At 38.8% G+C, this 20,804-nt stretch overlaps 1 protein-coding gene across 3 annotated transcripts in view; it reads right to left on the reverse strand.

The window, feature by feature from the left end:
- OSBPL9 (oxysterol binding protein like 9) overlaps positions 1-20,804 on the reverse strand; it is a 57,070-nt gene that overhangs the window by 19,095 nt on the left and 17,171 nt on the right. For all 3 annotated transcript variants that reach the window (XR_014853688.1, XM_085067613.1, XM_085067612.1), the window contains exons 4-6: positions 13,719-13,795; positions 4,153-4,248; positions 2,347-2,394 (exon numbers count right to left, since the gene is read on the reverse strand). Coding sequence is in view for 2 of the 3 variants with exons in the window: in XM_085067613.1 (XP_084923739.1) it covers positions 2,347-2,394; positions 4,153-4,248; positions 13,719-13,795 (221 nt within the window). In the remaining variant the exon portion in view is untranslated. The remainder of the gene's footprint in view (positions 1-2,346; positions 2,395-4,152; positions 4,249-13,718; positions 13,796-20,804) is intronic.

Genomic DNA, 20,804 nt, shown 5'->3' on the forward strand with positions numbered 1-20,804 from the left:
AAACCATTTACTACTAGCATTTATCACGATTTTCTCTTTTCATCATCCCTAGTCTGAAAACTGATGAAGATAAAATTTCAGTAAGACAGTTCCCCTAGTTTTAGGTAATGAATACACATATTTTCATCTGAAACATCAATTTCCTGCAGATTTACATTTGCAGAATGCAGATTTACAATTGCAGAATGCAATTTGCTATATTTAATCTAATCAAATTGCAGGCTGCTGCTGAAACTACTCCATCTACTTACTGCTTATCGCATCTGACTTTTTAGGAAATCACTGAGAAAGCTAATTTTATCTCATCCAACATGATTTTTGCCTCATTCAACAATCATGTGACTACAGAGGGATCAGTTCATCCAGCACAGAGGCAGCAGAGGCAGTAGGGGTAGGTAGCTGACTCATGGCTGAAATCTGTAAGGTGCAACCTAAATCTGTGTGCTCAGCCTTGGATTTGCTTCACAAAAAGCACTTGTTTTGAACCAAACAGCTTAAGCAGGTTACACTTCCCTCCCAAATCCTGTTAGGTAATGTTAGGTTTGTTCCAGTGCAAACATGCACCTCTTTGCTGTTCTGATGCCTTTTGAGTGCTTCAGTTTTTTCTCCCTCATGTGTGGTCAAGATAATTGCATAAAACTGAACAGAAAAGTTTTCTTGGAGTTCACCCCAGTAACATTGCTCATACTCTAAGAAAGGTCCTGTCTTGTCTTCACCTTGAAACACCCTCGGATCACAGTACCCTCAGATCACACCCTCTCCTCTCCTTCCTCTGCAATCAGATACAAACATTGTACTCAACCAGGAGGTTCAGCAGAACTGACAGCACTGCTGGTTGTGCATGATCCCACCATATCCTGCTGGCTACACTTCTGCCAGGAATAGCAATATAGCACAGGGAATTCACAACAATCCCTATCTTCTCAGTCTTCAAAATTCATTAAGACTACATCTGCACTGCCTTCTTCTAAACTGAAGAGATTACCACATCTCAGAACACCTATATATCCCTATGCCATCATCTCCAAGAGACCAAATATTCTGTAACCAAAAGCCAGTTCATTCAATGCTCTACGAACTTGCAGAAACAACAGCTCAGGCTCAAATACCCCTGGCCTTAAATAGTTGCAGAACAGCACTCTGCTGGTTGGGAAGCACTCAAAACTCAAATATCCACTATTTGCTTCACCAGAGGAAAGAGCTATGGGTTTGATGGAAGTATCCTGCAGACTACACTCAGCTCATAATCTGATAGCCAAACCTTACTTCCACAAACAAATAGGGAAACTGCTAAATACTGTATCAAAAAACCTCTCAGTACAGGAAGAGACATGATCAAAAAAGAGTGCTTTGTCAAGTCTTTTTCATTTTTAATAGAGAATAAATGGAATCTGTAGTAATAGCAACCCTCATCAAGATTTAAAACCAGAGGAAGCCAACCTCTTCTAAATGAGCCTCCTCCTTTCTCTATAAAGTCAATCCATCTGTTCCACAGATACCTTGCAGAGATAAATAAAGAAGTCAGCACAACATGTGGAAAGTCTCTAGGGATTAGAAGTGCCACAGGAAAAAAGAAAGTACTGCCTGATCTGCAAAGTAGCATCTGGAGGGAGGTCAAAATTGAAGGACAACTCTTCCCAGTAAGACACACTGAAGGAGAAATACCAAATCCTTAGACCTTACTGCTGTGGTCAGTTGTTTACAGATTAAACACTGACAGAGATGCACTTCAAAGCTCTTTTAAAAGCCTGAGCATGAGAAAGAACTCCCCAAGACACCACCTAACACATCAGGCAAGATAAATAACACTTGAAAGGTCACAACCATTATGAAGAAGTAAACTAATCACAGAAAGCATCAAACAGTTTTCAAAACAGGAACCAAACACCAAGAGAACACAGCTTGTTTTTCATAAGACATTAAGGGAGGGAACTAGGATGAAACACACCACTATATGATATTGGAATTACTGCATTTGCTGAAGAAAAACAGCTCTGTAAAAAACCCTTCATAAGGAATTGTTAAATCCCTCCTCGACACCAATCAATGCTCATCCTTGTTAAAGATTAAAAAAACAGCAAATTTAAGTTAAAATTCTTTTAACTGTTGGATAGCAGAGGAGCAATTATTTCTGACAGACAAACCTTTTTTAATGTTACAACACCCAGTATTAGTAAAATTTTTGTTTGCAACTTTGTCACAACACAAATGTTATCAGTTATTCAAATTGCTTTGGATGATTTTGACAACTCAATAAATATGTACTTTGTATTTCTACAGGCTACAGAAAACTGATGTACAAAACCATCTGATAAACAGGCAGTTTTAAAGACAAAATATACTTGCTTTTCTCTGTTCATCATCTTTGCAGTTCTGGAGTTTTTCATCAAAGAGCTGAAAGAAAGAGATATTTATGAAAATACTGGAAGAGTTATTTTTTCATATAAAATCAGACAGAAACATCAACATTTCAAACCCAAAAACATTTAATAAGAGCTGAAGTTATACAACTGTGGTATTGTGATCCAAAGTAGTTTTGGCCTAATATTTCTTTACAGCATTTGTGGTATAACAAATTTGTTACTAATTTCTCACATCATCCCATCCTGCAAGAAACCAAATTTCACAGCTCAGCCTAGCATGATTCTACCATGATTTGAACAAAATAATGATGTTAAGTAACAAAAGTGACACTCATCAAAATACCTCCAACTGCCTTTTTTCTATTTCAGCAAAGACCTTTGGGGCATTTGAAGCATTTAACCTAAAGAGCCTCAATCCTCATCAACCCTTCCAGGTACCTGATTCAAATCATGTAAGATTTGTAAGCACTTTTCTATTTTTTTTTTTTTTTGGAAGATACACAGTGATTTCCTAGCATTAATTTATGTTCATTTTCTTAAAAGTGGGATATGAGATGCAACAAAGCAAAGTGAAACAAACCCTCAGTGAAAAGCCTGCATGTGCAATTAACAGCTGAAACAGCTAAGAGGCCTCTGATGGCACTCTGAGGTGCACACAACAACCATGAAATTGTTCAAGGAAGAGGAAAGATTACATGCAATGCCAGAAGTTCATCACATCCACCCTTGCCCAGAAAAGAGGATGTCATTTTTAGAAGTGAGCTGCAGCTCTTCATTCAACTGCCTGCCTCAAACCTACTCATGTGTTCCCTTTCCCTTGAGGGCTGATTTCTAGTTCTAAAAAAAGACTGATCTTGGTCTCTGTCCATCCTCAAACTGACTCATCTTTCATTATTAATTAATTTCCATCTCCCTCCCCCCAGCTGGCCTGAAATAACAATTAGAAGGTGTAAACATTTAAATACCTTCGGTCAGTGAAGTGATGGCTCCAGAGTGGCAGACAAAGACAACTCCTGATCAAGTCTTTGCAGAGCAGCTTTGAATTTTGCTTGCGTCTCTTCTGCCCACCTTAATTTTTGCTGCTGTGTTCGTCCCCCTCTCTGCCCTACCCTCCAACTCAATTTTTTGCTGAATATCCCACATGCAATACTTGCACATTATATCAGAGGAAAAAAATCCAACCCAGCAGAACTGAAGCAATTTAACAGCAATTTTAACCTGCTGAGTCACGGGAAAAAGTGTCCTAAGCAGCAGCAGAAAGTGTTATTCTCAATAAGGTGAGTACTGAGAGATATGACCTCAGTGTTCCTTGCACTCCCATCTATTCTTAAAATACAAAGTTTAAAAGAGCTGTATTGTACAACATTCCTACAGAATGTTTTCACTCAAGGACAAAGCATGGATTATCTACCACCACTGCAATAAAGTCTGAAAATATCTGCAACTCTAGTGACACATCACTTGACAAAATCTTCTCAGGATAGATTCTAAAATGCTATGAGCAACACAATGATTTCATTATATTTTGAAATGAAGCTCATTTAACTTATTTAAACTTGCCATTTCCATAAAGGTATATATAAAATAGAATCTTTCAGCCACTGCAAACCATTTAATATAAATCTGCTTGAGCTATTCTGGTTTTTATCTCCATTTTAACAATCCTAAGAGAAAGATATTTTCATCTTGACTGACTCTCTCTCTGTTGAGTTTCCTTTCAACCTGGCCTTGAAATCCAGCCTGACAAACAGACCCCCAGCACAGTAAATGCAGCATTTAGTTACCATACCTTCAACTGGTCTATCAAGATCTGTAAGTAAGCATCAGCCTCAGTAAGTTTCTTGTCAAAATCATGAACGCTGGGAACAAATCCTGAATCCACACCCTAGAAATAAATAAACAGATTTAAAAAATCAAATATTTAATTAGTGTTTCAGAGGAGGAAAAAAAAAGTAACAACAATATGGTTTAGTCTGCCATCTGACTGAGAAAATGCTGCCTTGCCTCTCATTCTGCCACGTGCAAACACAGGCACACAGCTGAGCACATTTGGCTTCTACTTGCAGCTAAATCAGTAACAGTAAATTGCTGCACATTTTCAGAGGGGCTATAATCATCACACACCAGAGTATTTCATTACTTATGATTGAACAAATCCTCTTAAATTACACTGATTAAAGTTTCTTTATAAAACATAAAGGAGAATTCACATTTTTCTGAAGACTGTCTTGTGATTCTGTATTTTTACATTTCAGTTAGGGAAGCCCAAACCATCCCCAATGGGATAACTGCACTTTCCACACTTCAGACAGTATTGCTCAACTCACAGCTCCCTAGCTAAGAACTGCTAAATCTCTTCTCAAATACCTTTGAACTGAAAAGTTCAAAATTATTAGTCCTGGTTGTCCTAGTTCCTTTACAGATACAATGATTTGGAGCTTTGTCATTGCACTGGAATTCTGAGATTTTGTTGCACATGCACCACCAAGGACAAAGTATCGGTGCCACAAGGATTACTTTTGTATTTTCTTGCTTGGAAATTTGTTTCTCTTAATAATATAACACTCAGAGTACACTTCTGCACATAACATGACCCCTATCTTTAAAATTATACAAAACTGATCTAAAGCCCCAAATTTCCACATCTTTAATTAAACAAGAGAGGATTCTTGATTACTTCTGCCTTCATGCACATATGCTATGTAAGCACATTAAAGGTATAACACCTTTAATGCAAACAGAACTGCCAAACAAACACTGAAGCACACCCAGTTTGAAAAAATAGTACACTGTAAGATAAATGCATATAGGAGGAAAAAACTCATGAAAGATAAAGAAGCAAACATTAGTTAGAAACATAACCCTGAGAACATCACAGCAGTGACAACCTTCCCACCAGGCTAAATATTTTCACCTGTATTCATACTGATCTCAAGCACTTCAAACTGTTATGAAACCATCAACTGCAGTTTTAACTGCTGAGAATCTCAAGAGTCTGGATGTGGGCAAAAAGCATTTCACGTGGGGCAAGATGGGCAATCTGTATTTGTAAAATTCCACATTAGTGTAACATTTTCTTTGGCATTGTTTGCTCTGTCAGAACAGACAGTTTCTCTTATTTTTGTACAATAATAGGGCATCATGTGAAGAGCTTTACTGGTGGCTCTTCAGAAGTGTGAACACTTGTGTGCAGCAGTGGAATGACTTGCACAGTATTTATTTAAAACATAAACCCATCTACTGACTGTAGAAAATATTATTTTTACTCATTTGCTACAGACTGGCATGCAGGTCTTGACAACAGCTCTAGAAGAGTAAATCTATCCATACAGATGGGCTTATAAACCAGTATTAAAAAATATACTTCACCTGTATTAGACAGCAAACACCACTCAAATTTAGAAATAGTCTTTTGAAACAAGGAGAGAGAAGAAAAAAAAGAAAACATTTTGGATATGACAAAAAAACCCAAAGAAAATACAAAAAGACTCAGTGTAACAAATTATCAAAAAAACTAGTAGGCAGAGGGAGAGTGTTCTCAACAAAGAAACTTTTGATACTCCCTCAAACTAGTTTAAATTACTCTGAAACTACATCTGACATCACGTGAAATTAGTGTTCTATTTCCTTGTTGCAAACAGAACTGTCTGTGCAGCTACCAGCCAACCCCATCAGCTCAGCAAATGGTCTTGCAAGCTCAGTTCAAAATTCTGGAGGTCAGGTTTCATATACCAAACCATGTGAACTATACAGGAAATTTCTGCTGAAGATATCATACACAGAAATATAGTTTATAGTGCATGTTATCTGCATGCTGCATCAAAATCCTGATTTTTATTTCAGTCATCACTCTATGACTACTAATATGTAACTATCTGGTATTTTTAGTGGAGGTTTAAAGATAAAATGCCATTCTTAAATTTCAGGCTCTTAGAACTAAGGGAAAAGCTGATCAAAACATTCAGTGTTCCAACTGAGCAGACACCCACACAAAACACAGAGTGAAAATTGTAACCTAAAAAGTCCTATCAGGAAATTAAAACTTCAATCAATGTAAAGATAAAGACATAACACCAGGTATAGTGTCAACACAGCACAGAGATGAAACATGAGAATAATTTTTCAAAGCACAGGTACTTAAAGCTGCAGCACCTCACTAGTTTGCTCTTGGGTTAAGGTGAAATTTGATAATGAATCTGAGCAAATTTATTAGTCTGTGTTATATAAGATTAGGTAAATAATTTTCTGTTCTCACGTAGTTTTAGAATTGAAGACCGAAAGATACTTGGAAAAGTTAAAGATAAAAGGTCTAGCAATGCCATAGAAAAAACAGCATAAATTGCATAAATAGCAGACAAAATCAATCAATATTTCAAACCCAGCAGTAATTTAGAACGAGCATATATACAAAGTGCAAATTTGCATAACAAATGCTTAATTCTTGATTATCTGGTCATTTAAAGACATAGTAAAGGTAAAATGGGGACCTTTTCTCTCCTTCCCTGTCATGAAGGAAATGAGGCTTCAAAAGAAATTGCTGAGCAGAGTCACTAGCATGGCATTTAACAGCTTGTTAAACTTGTACATTAGGAATCTGCACAGGTAAACGAGCACTCAAATTTTTATGAGGAACTTGTAAAATACGCTGCTCACCTATTCATAGAACTGACAAAACAGGTTGCCTGCAGATATTGTTGAACCTCCACCCTTGGAGGGCAGAGTTCAAAACTCAACTGGATTTGACCTTTGACAACCTGATCTAAGGTACAAGTTTGTCTTGCAGTGAGAAGGTGCTTGGAACAGGTGATTTCCAGAGGTCTTCTCCAGCAGAAGTCATCCTGTGATTCTAAAATAAGTCTCTCCAAATTATGAAAAAGAACAGGAACCCAGACTATTTTTGATCTTCAGAAATACACTGACTCTACTGTGAGCAGCTATCTGAAGTAGTGTAAGTTGTTTTTCCATTGAGTAACTACATCTATTTGTAAGTACACTTTAATAACCTCAAATAATCACTCTGTGTTCATGTAAGTTTAAAAGAATTAACAGTTATAATACCAGATTAAATAGCTGCAGAAACAAGTAATTAAAGAAAATTTTAGTCTGCCCAGCACCTCCCAAACCAAGATGCTTCATGTTAAAACAAGTTGTTTAGTGTCTGACTGCTCCCCAGCAAGAAAACCATACTGATAAGAACTGAAGAGAAAAAGGTACCATAGCATCCTTTCCCTCATCCTCCCTCCCTCCCACAGCTTCTGGAATGTCCCTCCTTTTCCAGACATATCAGAAGCTCAAGAAGCAGACTGTACAGGGCACATCTCAATGCCAGTGTTTGCAGGAGGAAATAAGGCCCAGCAGCACAGTCTGAGGTGTCCCAGTGGGATCTGTGTGATCCCCAGGGAGGTGGAGTGAGCAGACAGGATGGTTTTCCTAGGAAAGGGTTTCCATGCTGGTCTGGAGTTGAGTAAACAACTCTCATGCTAACAGTCCTGCAAAATTATGCCTTTCATACACAATCCTTTTTTTTGGAGGGGGTAAACAGGAGGGCAACAACAAAACATAACCCACTTAAAAAATACATATTATGAGCCTTATGTTCACTACAGAACTGCTAGCACCAAGGGGTTTACATGTTGTTTCCTTGTCCTCCACATTAGAAGTCACACATATCTCTAATGCATTTGTATTCAAAACTTGTCCATGCTGAGAAGTAACTCAGCCTAATTTAAACCAGTTCTTTCCAACTCACATGGGATGAAAAGACTGCATCATCCTTAGAAGAAGCATACCAGAAAAATTCAAATATATTTCTCAAATAAAAGCATTACAGTAATAGCTTTCCTGGAGGAGGGAGACAGAAAGCTGTACAGAGCAGACCTTCTTATCTTTTTGAAGACATTTCTGCTACATTCTTCATCCAATTAGGATTCCAAATCCAACAAAAAAATCTTGTGTAAGTTAGTTTGAAGGACTGAATAGGAATGTTTTCCTTTCATCCACAGTATCTCATCAGAAACATCCCCTGCCTACATCATGTTTGAGTTGGACATTGCCTGTAAGCCAACTTGTAAGCCACTAAACAAAGGGCACTTTCGTGGCAAAAACAACTCTATTTTTTCCTCTGCTAGAGTTTTATGCAATATTCTAAGCTCAGAATATAAATGTTTGAAAACAAATATATGGGTTCTGGAAAGCATAAAACCCTTCCAAACAGAATATTGCAATTCTTACAGGAAAAAAAAAAAAGTTCTACTTTGCAAAACACAAAATGCTTAGCAAAGACTGTGTAGCTATAGATATTATCAGATCTTCTAAGAAAACAGAAAGTTCAGAAAACAGAAGTATTTACACACTGATGCAAAATTCTGTCCTTAAAGCAGAGGTTACAATTCTGAATCCTCACAAATACTAGGTATATTCTGTAGCCCCATTCCTTTACCCTTATAATTTATAATCAGAGTAGATAATGCACATGTTCTAGAGTACTCACCCACTATCCTGTTAATTTTGTTTGCAAAATCTGAATAGGGTGACATGGCTGGCAACACCATGCCCTTCCACCAGCACTTGAAACACATCTACACTGGATATACTCTTAATGTAGAAGAGTCTGGTTTAAGTTCTATGCAAGCATTCTTGACTCACACTAGAGGCAGCACTGAAAAGTCAGTGAAAAACAACATAATATACTTTAGAGTATAATATACTTAACATATAAGAAAGTTTTACTCTACCTTGTATTCTTGCTTGCAGCTTTAGAAAAGTCATAAAAAATCCTGGTTAATGTGATCTTAACTGAGCTGCTACTATCAACATTTCATAAATACTTTGCACCAGCACAAATGAACAGGAAACAAATCTGTTCCCCTGCTATTCACTCACTCCTTTACTCTGCTCTTTCTTTTGAGTCAGCATAAACGTTTACCTTGTCACATAAACAACTCAATGTGGGAACTTATCAGGGTTAAAAATAAACTCAGCAAGAGAAAGCAGCAGGAAAAGCAATTTTAAGTTCCAAATTCTACCCTTCTTGCCACAGTGCCTCTTCCCTTTTGCTAGGAGAAGTGAGACAGGGCTGTTTCCAGCAGCAGCACCAACTCCCACAGTTGGTGAAGCCATGGTGTAACTCAGTGTTTAAGCCATTGTATCACTCTTCACAGCAGCCAGCACAGATCCAAAGTTTTCTTACTATTTGCTACTTAGAAAGTAAACATCTTTACATTATGGAATTATCAACTCACAAAGCAATTAATTTTTACTTAATTCCTTTCACTTTTATGGTGGTAAGAAATGGCCCACCTTTGGACTTTGTAATTTCAGTTCCTTTGCCTCCACAGAATCCACTTAGAGGCTGAAACAGTTTAGTGTATATCAAATAAGAAAATTACTGTGGTCCTAAAAGACATGAGCTATCCATTATAACTCACAAGACAATTCCAGAGCCAAATTCCACAGCCTAGAAGTACTTGTAGCACTTGGTGCTGCTAGGAGGTACTTGACAGCAAGGAAACAGGACAATTAGAAGCATGTCCTGTCTGAATGGGACTGCTAGTTGACATAAGATGCTGCTGAGGAACTAAAAATGTGAGATAACTTATCACCCCACACAAACAAGAAACTTTAGCCACAATATGCCTTCACCTCATGCACACTCTCCCCCTTATGTCCCGTGGGTATGAGACAACCAGTGTGCTGCCACTGCAAAGCCACAGGCCTGGTAATTCCACAACAGTAACAACTTGGAGAGAGAAGGGGAAAAACGCTGGGGGGTTCAGAATGGTATTTCCAGTAGTATCACACCATCTGTTCAATGACTTTTCCATAGACAAAGCTAATAGTAGAACAACTACGTGTATTTTTACAATAGCTTTAATACAAGTGCATACAAAAACACAGCAAGCAGAACAATACACTTCAGTTCCAAAATTCAAACAAATCAGGCTTCAAGCATATCTAAAACATTTCCTCCCTATTGTTGTTCCCTTTGGATACAACATTACTAATTGTCAGCCCTCTGGATAGTTTGGGTCCCTTTACTCATTCTATGTATTTATGACTCAGTTTCTTGACTGTAGCTCATTTTAGCCTTGGGGAGAGAAGGACAGAAGAAGTATGTTTTATTCTGTGTTTCAAAACCAGTTCCATTATAAATACTGAATGACAACACAATAGAACATTTAGGCAAAAATAAAACCAGCAAGATTAATCAGACTAGAGAACACGCAGACACCACTTCACCTCTCCACCTCGCATTAAGTCATAATCCTTCCTGCTTTGGTTCAAACAACACACGAACCACCTGGGGTTTGGTACAGTTTCTCACAGCTCAGATGAGTGCTTGATGCAGTGAAGTTAACTTTAAGTCTGACTTTCAAACTTCAACACTCCTGTAACCAGAACAGGCAGACTGAAAGCAGCATGGAAATATAGAAAAAAGGCTCTGAAAAGATCCAACATTTTGGGCAAAAGCAGATGCCTAAAGGTTTTAAGTGACTGTCAACCACGTTTCGTCAGCGACAGAAACTAAGAACTCAAGAAAATGCCTTTACAGAAAATAATCTCTGCCGCGGCACTCAGACCCCGCCAGCCAGCTGAGCCAATAATCCCCCGAAGAACCCGTTTGACTGTTTTGTCCGAAGGAAAAGGAAAGCGAAAGAACAAGTGCATGAAGCGCCGCTCTGTTCAAAGGCTATCGAAGCCAAGGCGTGTCTGTGTACAACGCGCTCCTGTATCCGGATGGCAGCATCCCTGCTGGCGCAGGGACCTGGCGGCACTCGCTGCTGCCCGGAGCCGGAGTGTCCCCAGGGCTCCGTGCCCGCAGCTCCGCTCCCATCCCCGCCGCGCCTTCCCGGCTGCCCGGGCAGGGCAGAGCAGCGGCTCGGCCGCCAAAGGGCAGGGGATCGTTGCCCGCCCGGGGCTGCCCCGAGGGCCACCCGCAGCCCCGACCCGCGCCCCTCCCGGCCCGTACTCACACCGGCCATCCCTCGGTGCCGCAAGCAGAGCGGAGCGGAGCGGAGCGGAGGAGCGGGGCTGGCTGCCCGCCCGCCGGGCCCCGGCAGCACCACCTCCAGCGGGGCGGGAAGGGGCGGGCAGGGAAGGGCAGGGAAGGGAAGGGCAGGACCCCCCGGCCGCGGCCCGCCGATCGCGTCACCAACAAGGCGGCCGGAGATTGGCGCGGGGGCCAAGGGAGGAACGGAGGAAGGGAGGGGTGAAGCCCAGCACGGCCTGGCTGGCCATGGAGGCTGGGCGATGTTTCTGCCCGGATTCACCCCGCGCTCGGCCCTCCGAGCATCCCCCGAAACTTCAGCCCCTGTTCGTTCCTCCCGCACGTCCACCGCTGAGGGAGAACAGAATGGAGAGCATTCTTGCTAACCCGTGAAAGAAAGAGGTTTGGCAAAGAGCTGCAGTCGTGTTTCATTCTTAAATCCCTGCCTGCTCAGCGGCTCCCGTGGCAAAGCTTGGCAGTTCCTCGGTGGGGTGTAAGTGATCACTACTCCACCGAATCCACCAACAAGGGTCAGAAACGAAAAGGTTCCATGACCCACACACTGAAGAAGGCTCTTGAAAAGGAGTGCTGAGCACACAGCAGTGGCCACAAAGTATTCCATTCAATGGTGAACATATTTACAAGGATGGAGGATATCTTTCTTAGCACTCAAATCTGTTTTTTTATTTGTTTCCTCAAACTTTACTACATAAATTACTAACCTGTTTTTTCGGGTTTTTGGGTTTTTTTTGTCTAAATGCCTTACTCGTTTGAAAAACTCCAGGAATATGAACAGTTATGTAATGGGAAACAGTTCCATTACTAGCTGCTATCATGAAATCTATTTCTGCCAATAAAACTACACTCACAATTTCAAGAGGGCACAGAAGTGAATATTTTGATATAACCAATGTATATTCTACTGTTTCATTCCTGTATCTCCAACCCATAAAAAGTCTTCCAGGTGGAGAAAACAGCACAGATTCCTTTTACTTCGTTTCAGATCCTAAATAGGACCACTCAATTTAACCTATTCACTTTTCAAGCTGTGGATGGGGAAAGAGGCATCCCTTGGGAGGGAGCTCAGCCCTTCCACATCCACACATTGTTCCCTGGGTAATCCCTGTCTCCTCACATCCCCTGCAGAGCAGGGTTCTTCAGCCCTTGGGCAGCTACTGTGTCCAGATGGAGAGATTACTTCTAACATACCCATGACACGTTAGAAGGGATGCAAAGCTGATTGTCAAATGGGAATTTTTATCCAGGGATCTGCAATTCCCTAGAAAATCTGTAATGGTCTTTAATAGATCAAAAAAGGTTGTAACTGTCTAACAGATAAATTGGCTGAGATAGTACAAGTGCCTAAAGTTGTATGGGACAAATTCAGGCTTGTTCTAACTCTTTAGATTGGGCAAATGTCATTTAAATCAGTCTTTATAAGCTTCTTGTTATGTGATATTAGACATTTTACTCTATCTTTCTTCACACTGAGTCAAATGTTAAGAGACATCAATCTCTTGCCATAGTACAAAAGCACAACCAAAGCTTTATTCAATATAAATCATGAACAGCTGCTTTAAGATTCCAACACTGTCACCAGATACCTATATGGTACAAGCCAGATCCCTTTCATGAGAGTTCAGATTTCTCTCCAGGGCAAAAATAAATGTTTAGCAAGTCTTATAGACACGTGTAGCTCTAGAACATCACCAGCAATTGATCTTAGATCACAGAACCACAGAATATCCTGAGCTGGAAGTGACCCACAAGGATGACCGAGTCTACCTCCTGGGACTAGATAACTAAAGCTAAGAATCATCCTCAACCCGACCTCAACCCATCTGTCCTCAGTACCAGAAAGCTACTGATATCCAACTTACACAGTGGATTCAAACATAAGCTATTTACCATTTTTGTCACCCAGAAAGAGGGTCAGTGCTGCTGTCTCATTTTAATTTCCAAGTTAGGTGGCATATAAGAGGCTTGACCCAAAATGGACAAACTCCTAGTTTTAAACAAAAAACAACAAAAAACCCCTACCAAAACTCAAACTAAAAGTACAGCAATAAATCCAGAACCTTGCCATAAATATACATTATAAATAAATATGAGTTAATGATAAATTTATATATTATTAACATGAGTTATTAAAGGAAAGTCTAATTCTGACTTTTCACTATGGTAGGACAAGAAAAAAGTGACAGACTCAAAGATGAACTGATGTTTTACTATATCCAATTGTATAGGCTATAGAACAGCCAGATATTATACAGGATGCATTGGATATTTATTAGCAGTCATGCCATTGTATTTCATTACTTTGAAAAAAAAGTAAAACAAGTGAAAGTAAAACTGAAAGTGAAACTTGCCTGAAGTTGGAGGGTATGGCGGAGGATGGTGTCCTCTAAAGCATGGATCCACTTCTCCCTCTCATCTGCATCTCGAGCTGAAAAAGTGTTCAAAAGATATTGTTAAATTACAAGCACCATTATATACTAAAAGGCATAGGCAAACAAAACTCAGGTCCACACTAAATATGGAAATTGGCCATCCTGTCTTTGTTAAATCACCAAGCACTTCATTCCACAGTTGCCTTAATATCCTGTTTCTTCTGTGGTTACAGCTCTGTCCCTTGTTCAACTTTAGGGGAACACGTGCAAAGTGGGTTTGCACAGACATTCTTCATTTAATTCATTAAGTAATTTTTAAATTTTCATGTTTATATGAAAATGAACAACCTGTAATAAATTCTATTTCTGTGTGGACATAGAAACTTTCAGGTATGGATTCATAATACAGGGCAAACACCTGTAACAGGTCACTGGTGTGAATAATGGAGCACAAAGAATAATCTTAAGTATACAACAAACATTAAACTGAAGAAAATCCTACTCTACAACTGCTTTCTTTCCCCCCTGCCCCCAGTAGAGACATGCCACCTTTCCTTCACTAGTCTGAGAGAGTTCCTTGCTGTGCTCTAGGAGTGCTTGAAAAACAAAAGAGCAGAGTTCGTGGACACCAGGTAAAGAAAAAAGAGAAAATTCCAGAGGCATTAAATGGACTGTAAACAAACTGGCCTGCAAATGGATTTAGAATAGTTATTGACAATTGTTTTCAGTTCCTCATTCAAATGGAAGGTATTTAAAAGAAACAGGAAGCCTGCTAAAAGCAAGGAAAGCTTAAGTGAGCTAGCACCTATTATGAATCAGCGAACTGAGATTCCTATCTCACTTATTTGTTAAGGAGTTCAGAGAAAATATCCTTAGGTTATACTGAAATGTACTCTCCAGCTCAAAATGCTTTTTTTCAGTGTTCCCTTCCTCACCCTTTTGTTTCCATTGCTTTCATTGTTTGGCATTCTGCAGCTTAAATCTATCAGTACGTAAAAATGCCCCAAGCCTTCTGAATATGTAGATTTTTCTGGACTCCCCAATGATAACCCTACCAGTATCAAGATAAACATTTACTATTGCACTAAACATTGCACTATTTACTTCAGTATATATACACTAATTATGTCAAGTTAACAAAACCATTAGGAAAGAATTGGCAATGATTTTGTTTGTGAGGAATAGTCAAGGATGTCCTCCTAACACAGAAACTTGCTCTGAGCCTAACTGATGAGGTGGCCTCACAAAGTAGTGGAGCAAAACTTTCATTACACACTTGGTTTGAAATCTATATAGTTTTTTCCTAAAAATACACATTTTCCCCATCTACTGCAAGTCAATCCTTACTCATTGTTCTTTTAAAATAGAGCATGATCAACTGCCACAGTATTTTGGTCACAATACCATTACCCTGAACAAATTAAAAACTAGACATAAGGGAAAGTGGCTATCAAAGTGCTTTCAGATGTACAGAGAAAGTCTGCAGGAAGAAGTTAAAGTAATTAAATGTTACTCAGAACAGCAGGTGACTTTCCTGCAGGAAATGCAACAAGTATTAAAAAGCTGTATTTGCCATTGTGATACTCTCAATAGCTCATTAGAAAGAATGTCTGACTTACAGGACTCTTATTTTTGGTGATCCATATTTTAATGGAGAAGCTGAAGCAGACAACTGTGGACAAGTTTATAATGCAGTGAAAGCAGACAGGATGGAGGGACAGAGGCTCTGTGAACTCTGCCCAGTGACTGCATTACACTAAATACATTTTGAAACACGCAAATTATAATTTTTCTTTTCACGTTCTGTACACACATGCACACACAAACACCTTGTTCTTTTTGCACAGCATAACTTACACCTTCACGCTAATTTCAATTACTGAACTAGTCAATTAGAATCAATTTTAATGCTTCTTAGTTGCTTTGGTTTTGCTTACCAAAACCAGACCCCTTGGCCTCATCCTGCCAGACATATCAATCAAGTTTATTCTTCTACTACCAGTCACCACTAAACATACATAGTTACCTGTGTCCTTAATCTAAGAGTATTTGAAATGTATCAGTGCTTTCACTTTTTGAAAGTGTGTCCAGAATGACTGGTTAACATTACTTCAATGTGTGCAAGGTTTCTTGGGTTAGTTTTCTATTTTTCTGTGGTGTTTTTTTCCATCACTGTCTCCCAGTCCCAAAAAACATCTTACTGGGGAACTGGGGTACAAGTCACTGAGGAGCTATTAAGTAATTCATGGGATACAAATATCCCATGCTGAAGGTTTTTTTCCCACGATTATTTAAACTAAAAAGGAAACAATTAAGCTGCAGACCAGTGAATTAATCCTTGTATTGCAGCAGGATTCCTATGATCGTCCATACTGCCAGCAAAAAGAGGTCACAGTATTAGTTAAGTACTAATCTCAATATACAGCAGCCCATTAATAAAGGTTATCACATTCTGACTTCTATCTGAACCCCCAACAGAACAGAGAGGCCTCACAGCAACATGGAAGACCTAAAAACCAGCCAATCCATACAGCTCCTAAATGGAACTGACTTTCCCATGCTCATAAATAAACCACATTTTTGAAACTTCTGCTTCTTCAATGACCCCTTTATAGCTCTCTCTACCAGGGCTCAGCAGAGGGGAAAAAGCTGTATTTTTTCCTCATATCCTCAACATTGCAATCTTCTGGCATAGCATGATCAATCCTTAGGGAGAACACATGAATCCCATCAATCCTGCTACTTAGATGAAGTCTCGGGCACGATAAATCCAGGAACACTGCCATGAGAAGATTGCTTACGGCATGGAAACACACAGCATCAAACCTTTTAAGCACTCTCTGTTCAGGACATTGGTTTAATTTCAGACCATCTATCATCAACAGCAGATCCTCCTGGCTCTCCTCCATAGAGTTGTAAGAAAACCATGGAGAAAACCAGTAGGGTGCAGTTTTTAGTAAAGCAAGATGCAAGAAAAGTTATATTAAATCTAATCAAAATGGCTGCTGTGAGATTAGGTGCAAGTAAAAGCTCCCTAATGGTAAAAGCAATTTAGAACTGAACAGCTGCCAAAAGATCACTGATGAAAAAAAAAAAATCAATGGGAACATTCAAAAAAGAGATTAGTCGACACACTCAGAAAGAATTTATGGGAAAAATCTACACACAATGGTCAGAGATCATTATCTACCCATCTGTAGGGAAAGCTAAATATCCAAGCTGTTTTTCATTTAAAGAAGGCAACTTTGGTCAAAGAAAAACCTCTAATACCTTTTCACCTAAGAAGTTTGTGATGCACACTACATAATATCCACTCTGCATCTGCACATGCTTTCTTCAGCAGGGAGGGACAGGAACACCCTGCTCATTAGTCCTGTGCCTCAAGTACCCTGAAACTCCAACTTTTCCATCATTTGATCAGGTTCCTTTTTAGAGTTAATCCTTTCCTCAATCCCTATGTAAAAGCTACTCCAGAATTTGTTTCTGGCAAAATATTTGGGATAAGGCAATTCTTAGCTGGCCTGAGGAATTACACTGGTATTGTGCTTATACAAAAATAGAGGAATATTATCTGGTCCCTCCTGGCACAAAACTTCTTGAAAGAGAAGGGCAGGGGGCAAGAGAAAGAAAATCCTCTAGGCTGATTCTAGAATAACAATATTACAAAAGACAAACAAGAAACACTGAAGGACACCTGGACATGAGAAATATCTGACATTTAAAAACATGAAGGTGGTTCTTAGTCTGAGGGGTTAATGCAAGATTTACCTGGTCAGCTGAAATTCAAGTTGTGCTAGAGCATCAACTATCCACAAAAATAGCAGTGCTATGTTTGCAGTGGAGAGGGCACTAACAGTGCCTGTGTTCTGCTCTTATTTTAAGTGCTAGAATTATGAATTCAGTTTTTACTGCAATTTAACAGTGAACATTTGCACGTGAAAGAAGCTAAATCCACACAGAGCTGCATAATCACTGCTGTGTGCAGGAGACTGGAATCATTAATGACTGAAACATTGCAATTTACTGTGATTATGTCAGTTAAGCTATTTTTACTTTTTTTTTCTAGTAGAATTAGTATTTATGAGCTAGATTACAGTTTGTTCCCATATGCCTAACTCTTCACTCCTCTATGTCTATGGTGCATCCTTTGAAAGACACCTATATAATTTACTGTGACATCTCAGGCATATCTAAGACAACCAGAGGGTACTTAACATGATCACAGTCCTATTTATGACTAGTTCAGAGAAACACACTTGAAAAGTATGTCATTCATTACAGTGAGTTTTAATATGGCAAGAATATTTTTTTAAATGTGTATTTTTTGTGATCTGTCTGGTTGAGCTTATTTCTAAGATATTTTAATATCAATCTTACACTAAAAAAAATCTGAACTCTTTCTGAGAGAACATCCAGAGGGAAAAAAAAAGCAATTACTTGACAAAAGAGAAAATTATCGAATGGAAAAAAGTACTAAACACAAGAATCATTGCTTCTACTGAAGAATTTCTGTTATTCAGAAAAATTGTGGTTTAAAACTCCCTTTTATTTTATGGAATAGTCCTTTATCTCTGAATTTCCCAAACTGCTAAGTCAGATGTGGCAGGGATTTTTAGTAGTTCTGTTCAATGAGGATAAGAAGGCAAATGAAATGCAACTACATTAGATCCTCTCAGCCTCTATTAATTTCCCAAATAGAGAATAAATTTTATAATTTAGAGTTCCTACAATATTTACTTTGCTTTGGAGAGATTATATGTGTTTATATAACGTATACCAAATGTTAAAGTACAGCATAAAACAGATTACTTTTTCCCAGCCTAAGCTTGACAGCATCTAAAGATTAGATATAAACAAGTTTAACAACTCTGCTCCACGACACAGCATTTACCACCAGCATTTCTAGGTCATGCACAGCAGTACTTGGAAGACAGAATACACAAAAAATGTATCACCTCAGAATCTGCATACTGATGATATTTTGTGTGTGTCTGTGTGCATCTACATGGGCATTAGGATGAAAGAAAAACCTGAAGAATTAGTGAAAAAAAATTACGAGATTACTTATAAAAACACCATACTGTCACAAAAAGAAATGCATATTTTATTTTCATTCACTGTGACCTACTTACAGGCAGAACTCAGTAAGAAGAGTCTATTACACCCACAGAGTCAATAGAGTCAATTATGCAGCCTTCATTCTGACAAAACTTCCACTGATTTGTATGCAAAATTCCTGTATTTTCTCAGCCAAGTGCAGAACTAATGTAGTATCTTTACACACAAATAACCAGATAATAGAGATGAAATCCTGCCTACACTGAGATCGATAGGATTTCTGCCACCAGTCTCAATGGAGAGAGATTTTATCAGTAGTGCTCAATAAGGTGGAAAAGTCACGCATCACAGGACTGTTCCATGGCTAAATAAATTGCTATTTAAAGCCACTGAAGGCCTTTCAAACCATAGAAAAACATGTAAGATAAAGCAGGGTTTCATACAAGCCTAGCAAAACACTGTACTTCCACTGCTAACAAATAGCCTTCTAACACATGCAGCTCCCACATCTGTCAGTAGGTTGAACATTATTTCCTCTGTATCATAATTTTGGAGTTGTCACAATCATTATTCTCCCTTCTGCTAATCCTCCCCCAATGCCATTCTCCACCCACACATATAAATCAAACCTCCTTTTGTTCTGCAGGTGTCTGACCAGCCTGATCTCCCCATCCCAACAGGAAACTCCTGTGCAGTCACAAGACACAAAGTCATTAGATTTGCACAAACAAAAAGCATTAAAATGTCTCCTGTGTACAATGTGTTAGTAAGATTAATCTGTGATCTTGAGAAACCAACCAAACTGCTCTTTCATTTTTACCTGAGCTCAAAGGCTTTTTTAGCAAGATTTATAATCAGCTCATAAACATGGCTTTGGGTGGAAATTTCTGTGACAAAGGAAACACATGATTAAGTTGCTATTAGTTCTCTCTGGAAATCCATATATAATGTGTAATTTTGTAATTAAACACTTCTGAGTGTGGGACAAATCTGCAAGTATCTGTTTTTTACTAGAGAATAATATTTAAATATTAATACTAGTAACACTAAATAATACCTCATATGGTATATTCTGTGAAAATGGCTTTAAGGTTATGTTTGTATTTAAAATCAATCATAGAATCACAGAATGGTTTGGGTTGGAAGAGATCTTAAAGATGATCTTGTTCCAATCCCCTGCCATAGGCAGGGACACCTTCCACTATCCCAGGCTGCTCAGAGCTCCATCCAACCTGACCTTCAAGACTTCCAGTGATGGGACATCCACAGCTTGTGGGCAACCTGTGTCAGGGCCTCACCAGCCTCACAGTAAAGAATTTTTTCCATTGCAGATCACACTGATAAAGCTCTGAAACTATTAATTGGAGGTAGAAGCCATATTTTAGTTTGAATTGAAAAAAAAAAAAAAATCAAACTAGAAGAATTTTCTTAGCTAATAAAATAGTTGTCAATTTAACAGGTCAAACTTGAGTTTATTGCTATTTGGAATTTTTTGTGAAAACAGAAGGAAAAGAGTGTTGAACTACTCTGTATCTCTCCACTCCTTATAGTGAGACCTTTTCTGGCCATTCTTCCCCTTCCAAAGTAGCTGCCATGTATCACAAATACAGTTGAGATAACAGATTCATACTGATGCCAAAAGTAACAAGCAATAAATATACTATTTCTTCCAGAGGAAGAAAAAAAGAAAACAAATCAACACATTATACAGATACTGTTTCATGGTATTATTTCTTTGCTACTCTCAAGTTTAACACGTTTTGAAATCTGCAGTTTCAGCCTCAAGAAACAGAAAACCAGGAAGTGTTTATACATGAGTACAGAGAGTCCCATTAAAAATGGTATAACCATGGGGTGATTGGAAAACAGATAATTGCAACACAGGATGCTGCTGGTGCAAAAATGACCTGCATGAAACGGGAAAAGCACAAGCATGCACCATGCCCTGCACTCTAGTCACATGTTCCAACTACTCAAAATACCAGTGTAATACATCAATAGCAAAAA

Source organism: Lichenostomus cassidix, chromosome 8 (assembly GCF_008360975.1).
Source record: "Lichenostomus cassidix isolate B80296 chromosome 8, HeHo_3.0, whole genome shotgun sequence".
NCBI lineage: Eukaryota > Metazoa > Chordata > Aves > Passeriformes > Meliphagidae > Lichenostomus > Lichenostomus cassidix.